This window comes from Thermobia domestica, chromosome 18 (assembly GCF_964235325.1).
Source record: "Thermobia domestica chromosome 18, izTheDome1.hap1.1, whole genome shotgun sequence".
Classification (NCBI taxonomy): Eukaryota; Metazoa; Arthropoda; class Insecta; order Zygentoma; family Lepismatidae; genus Thermobia; species Thermobia domestica.
In genome coordinates, this window is record NC_137471.1 from 67,362,680 (window position 1) to 67,368,679 (window position 6,000).

The following is a 6,000-nucleotide window of genomic DNA, read 5'->3' on the forward strand; positions in this document are numbered from 1 at the left end:
TGTCGATATTATTATTACTATTATTATTTACAGAACCCAGTCTCGTTTTTTAATTGCCGCACTGAATATTTCCATCTGCCAATGGAATAAAATGCAATATTGAAGTAATGATCACATACAGAATATGATTGGGGAGTCACTACCTCTTCCAGAAACAGGCAGGCAGAGAAAGTCCTCTAGCTTATAAATGGGATGGACTTCCTCCTTGCTCACTGGTTTATTTTTCGTTTTTACTTTTCTGTAACTTTATCGCAGTGAAGCAGAGAAAGAGAGAGAGAAAGTAAGGAAATGTAATATCCCTCCATTTCTAGTAACGACTCTGCGTTGCCCGTTTTGGTTGAACAGTTACATAAATACTTCGACTACGCGACCCATTTTGAGATAAGCTCTTGGACAACCAAGCATGCATAAGGCGAATATGAGAACCGACCATTACCTCCGCGTCCCATAAGAACTTTCCATTCAAAAACTCAATTTTCTTACCAAAATGAATACTAATGTTTTTCTATAAAACTTAGATTTAAGCTTTGGTTATTAATTATAGTATTTTATTATGTTGTTTCTGTTTGAAAAAAAAAAATAGAAGATATTTCCCTTCTAGTGTTCGCTTTTAGATGTTGGGTTATTTATTTTTATCGAACTGAATGTTCCAGAAGGGAAGTAATGCATCAAACCATTCGTAGCATTGGCAATGCTCCATTAAACCCAACTTTCTACTAAATGATTAAGAATGCTTTCCTTAGACTGTTTCTCAGTTTTTCGAGAGAAAAAAAAATGAACATATAATACGAAATATCGCAGAACCAAAGATATAATTCACTTGTTTTATTAAGTTTTCCAGCCTCTTTCTCTCTTCATTTCTTGATAATAGTTAAAAAAAAAAAAGTCCAAAAATGTAAAATGATATTTTCGGCGCTCTCTTCTATATTTCGGTTGACTTTCCAGTTTTCTTTCTTCTTATGTGTGTAAGCATGACAATTCGTAAAGCTACTATACTTAACACAACATACTAACTAACTAACTAATTCTATGGCCTATGGAACCCGAAGGTTTCAATGCCACATTCACAAAAGCTCTCCATTGACTTCTATCTTTAGCCAACTGTATCCAGTTTCTACTTTGTATTCCTATTTCTGTGAAATCCATTTTAATGTTGTCCTTCCATCTGAGCCTAGGTCTTCCTAATGGTCGTTTTCTGATTGAATTTCCAGTTAAGACTTTCAAAGCGTTCCTACTTTCTTTCATTCTCACTACATGACCTGTCCACCCTACCCTCCTAGACGTGATGACTCTAACAATGCTTGGGGAGCGGTATAAATTATGCAATTTCTCGTTATGAAGTTTCCGCCATTCCCTATTCCCGTCCCTCTTTGGTCCAAATATTCGTCTCAGGATCTTGTTCTTAAGTACTTTCAGTCTACGTATTTCCTTCAGTGTAAGCGACCATGTTTCACAACCATACAGGACAAAAGGCAAGATACAACATAATATACAGCATAACAAAATAAAGTTCAGTCTTCTTCGTGTGAGACATGTTACAACCTGATCCATCATTAGTCGAATTCTCCAACGATCACAAAAGGTGTTCATTGGTTGGTTGAAAGATTGGAATTTAGCATCCTTATTGAGTACCAATTGAATATGAAACAAGGATCCACAGTTTTAAGGAGATGGAATCCCAATCACCGTAATGCGTTCGAACGCTATTCTCCCGGTAATCGAACCAGAGACAATGTACACCAAAGATGTAGGGCTTTGCAACACGCAACACAACATGTACTGTCTTGTTCTGAAAGCGAAAGAGGACAAAAATAAAAATATGAACATAACTAACTTCTCTGCATAGGCGAATGGAAACAAATTGTGAAGGCCATTAACAAATTCTGCGAAGTCCATTTTAAGCAGAACTTGAGATAGCGCTTGTTCCAAGTTGTTCGCACTTCCCGCTATCTTAAACGAGATAAAATGTGTCTAAAAAGGTGCTTTTTTTCAATATTTTATCTCGTTTCAGATAGCGAGAAGTGCCAAAAACTTGGAACAAGCGTTATTTCAAGTTTTGCTCAAAATGGACTTGGTAGGTTTTGATAATGACCTGCATTAAATAAAAAAAATGTTTCCGGTATCTTGCCTTTGATACATTACCCATTCCAACAAGGGCGTTTATAAGGGAACAAGGAAAGGCCCTTAGCACCTCGAAACTTTCGTTTTTACTTACAGGAGAATCAAATCACTTAAAAGACATGGACAAAATAAAAATATTTTCTTGTCGATACGTAAAACGTAAATTAGCATTATAATTTATTTGTCGTTGTAGCAGTAGTGTAACGAGTCATGATATGATCCGTAACTCGTAGTAGTTAGATCTGTAACCTGATACATATGTTTGCTAAGCATTGTAGTTTTAGTTTTAAAGTGTTTAATATTAATTCTTTACAACATCCTATTTTAAACAACTAAAAGAATGTTTTAGTCCTAATTAAAATGTGTTATTGTCTTTTACAGGTGTAGATGAAAGAGTGCCTCCTGGGAAGATAGATGTATTCCTTCAGCAGAATTATCCAGATGTGTATACTCAACTCAGGGGACAAACACAGTTAAATTGAACGCAACCTTAACACGCTTTCAGAATTTAATAAAGATTTGTATTCGCTTTGAATGAATGCTAGTCTTCCTATTAAATACCACTTTAGTATCTGAGTATAATGATAAAATATGAGAACACAACAGGTTTCTTAAGTGAGAACGATATTTCGGAAATACCGCTAATAAAAAGGCCATTTTTTTAAACTTAGGGTGTAATTAGGAATTTACGATAGGAACAACATAACAAAGGACAATTTCTCAAAATTTTATAAGAGAAATTTATAGGTATATTGGATACTCATCAGAGGTGATATGGTTAATTCAATGTCATACAATGTTTTCTTGCAATTTTGTAAGAAGCTTTGTTAAAATACCATAGGAATATAATAATGAATCCACTAGTTTACATTATTTTCTTCAATTTTGTTATAAGTTTTATAAAAAATCTCATAAGAATATGATTAATCTATTGTTTTTATTAAATTTTCTAGAAAAGTTTTGTTAAAATCCCATAAGAATGTAATTAATCCATTGTTTTGTTTCAAAATTTTCTTGAAAAGTTTTGCAAAATTCCCATAAGAATCTACTTAATCTATTGTTTTCTATTAAAATTTTCTAGAAAAGTTTTGTTAAAATCCATAAGAAATAAAATTGATCTATTATTTTGCTTATCTTTTCGAAGTTTTTAAAGAAGTTTTGTCAAAATTCTATACGAGTAATTAATCTATTATTTTACATTAGTTGCTTGAAATTGTGTAAAAAGTTTTATTAAAATACAGTATCATAATGAAAAGATATACTACTCAAAGTATGCTCGAACGAAAATAAACAAAGCTTGCATATAAGATTAATTATGTCACATCTGATTGAAATGTTGAATGTGTGTGTTTCTATTGTAAGATTTTGAAAAAAAAAATCTTTCTTCTATTGCAATCTCTGAAACAATTGTTACTCTCAATATGTTACTTCAAATGTAACATCTTTCAACTATCTTTGATTTGTTTGCTGGCTCCGAAACATCGGTCATTTTACATTCTAATTCTAATATCTTATTTCGAAAGCACATTACATTCAAAAATTAAACTATTGCCATCCTGAGATAGGTATTTAACGTGTTTCTATTGGTATCATCCCATTATATGTAATATACAAAAACTAATTATTTAACAGAGTGTTTAATGGTAATAAGTGCTTTCGCTAGCTTTGTTTATTAGGTTATTTATTTATATAGGATAATATTGTGCTCTTTTCTATCAGAAATGAACGGAAATTGAATGTGATTTTACTGATTTCTTCTTGAAGTCTACATAAATATTCCTTGCGTTGTATATCCGTTTAATATTACTTAAATGAAATTTTATTTATAAATATGAGATTTGTTCAAAAAGTATCCGTCTCTTATTCATAAAAAATGTGTGTTCAGATAACACAATCTTACATTAAGTCCTTTGGAGTAGTTCCCTTGGTCTGCTACACTCTTCTTCTAACGGTTTCTACTGTAGGAAGCAGGACTGGGACGTCTCTTTTGGATTTAGCACGCAGTTGGTCCGTCGCATTGTGCATGATCTTCTCTAGACTGAAATCTGGTTACTTGCAGGGGCATTTTTCACTTGGGGAAAAGCCAGAAATCGCATTGTCCCTTTTTGGGATAGTACGGAGTCGGACGAAGCACTGATGTGCTGTGTCTGGCTAGGTAAATCTCTATCAAATGCTTCGTCCCTTAAGACATAAAGAGAATGTTCTTAAGAGCACTTCATGAAGGAAGGCCTGTCAAATCTTGCGGATCGTTTTCACTTAATATTCTCCTGGCTTGAAAGAAATTTAATGCAATAACATTGTTCATTTTATCAAAAAATGAAATTCCGACGCCGCTTACTTAGACTTTTTCACTCATCGGCGGTCTGCCGGTGACTAACTGCTTCTTCAGGTTGAAAAACAAAAAACAAATAATAATGCGTATCAGAATCACTTACATGCATGCATCAAACCACACCTCTTAACAACATTTGTATACGAAAATAAATAAATAAATAAAATCGAATATTTTTTGAACAAACCTCATATTAACATTATACAGTATATAGGTCTACAGTATATACCATAGATTATAATTTTCACGTCAAGGACATCCCCATATAAAGTAATGGCCTAAAGAACAAAGATTGCATAGGTACTTAATACCCGTAACGCATCTTGTATATGTTCACTTTATGTTCGTTCCCAACTTACAGAACCGAGAACCTGTTCAAGTTACAATAAATTATTTTATTTGGCCGCTAGCGCAATGTATTTTTATACACATAGAAATTTAAGAAGTAAAGGAAAATATATTTTATATAATACTCGTAATATGTTTATCTTCAAATACCTTCTTTTGTTACTTCGTCGCTAGGAAATTGCAATTATTAAGCAAATGGAATTGATTTAAGTGTATGTAAAGAAGCATCCGTTCTTCTATAATAAAAGATTCATGAAGCGAAACAATTTTGCATTCTTTGACATTAAGCGTACCTACGTGAGAAATTTATTCGACTTGTGGGAAGTAAATATTTATTGTTATGTAATAAACAGTGTCTCAGCGTCCAGGTAATTAAATGATTAATCTTCATGTTTACTAGAGACTAATAAGTTATAATCTGTTAAACTTTAGCTACCGTTACATACCAGACAAGACAAAAGGAAGCACCAAAACATGAGAGACAAATTACACATCTGAGAATAATTGGACAACCCTTCAAATCAGATCCAAGGCACACTACAGTTTTCCACAATAGAGTAAATTCAAGCCAGTGGGAAAACATGTGGAAGACAAACTTATCCAATTCCAAAATTTTTTAATGGAGCAAATTCAATCAAATTTAGGATGATTGGAAGGCAAAGTTATTCAATTTCAAAACTTTCTAATTGAACAAACTCAAGCAAATGGGGGACCATCAGGAAGACAAAGTTACTCAATTCCAAAACTATCTATCTAATCGAGCAAATAAAAGAACATCTAGAAGATAAAGTTATTCGATTTCAAAAGTGTCCAATTAAGCAAATTCAAGTAAATGGAAGAAACGTCTGGAAGACAAAGAATTCAATGTCAAAACTATCTATTTAATCGAGCAAAGTCATGCAAACGGAGTAGCATCTGGAAGACAAAGTTATTCAATTCCAAAATTGTATCTAATCGAGCAAATTCAAGCAAATGAAAAAACATCTGGAAGACAAAGTTATTCGATGTCAAAACTATCTGTCCGATCGAGCAAATTTAAGCAAATGAAAGAACATCTGGAAGACAAAGTTATTCAATGCCAAAAACATCTATCTAATCGAACAAATTCAAGCAAATGGAATAACATTTTGAAGACAAAGTTATTCAATGACATATCTAATCGAGTAAATTCAAGCAAACGGAAGAGCGTCTGGAAGACA

At 32.8% G+C, this 6,000-nt stretch overlaps 1 protein-coding gene across 1 annotated transcript in view; it reads left to right on the forward strand.

The window, feature by feature from the left end:
• Positions 1-5,055, forward strand: part of LOC145674868 (thiamine-triphosphatase-like) — a 578,824-nt gene extending 573,769 nt beyond the window's left edge. The window contains exon 6 of the mRNA XM_081745113.1: positions 2,503-5,055. Within this exon, the coding sequence (XP_081601239.1) occupies positions 2,503-2,603 (101 nt within the window). The 3' untranslated portion in view covers positions 2,604-5,055. The remainder of the gene's footprint in view (positions 1-2,502) is intronic.
• Positions 5,056-6,000: the final 945 nt, after the last annotated feature.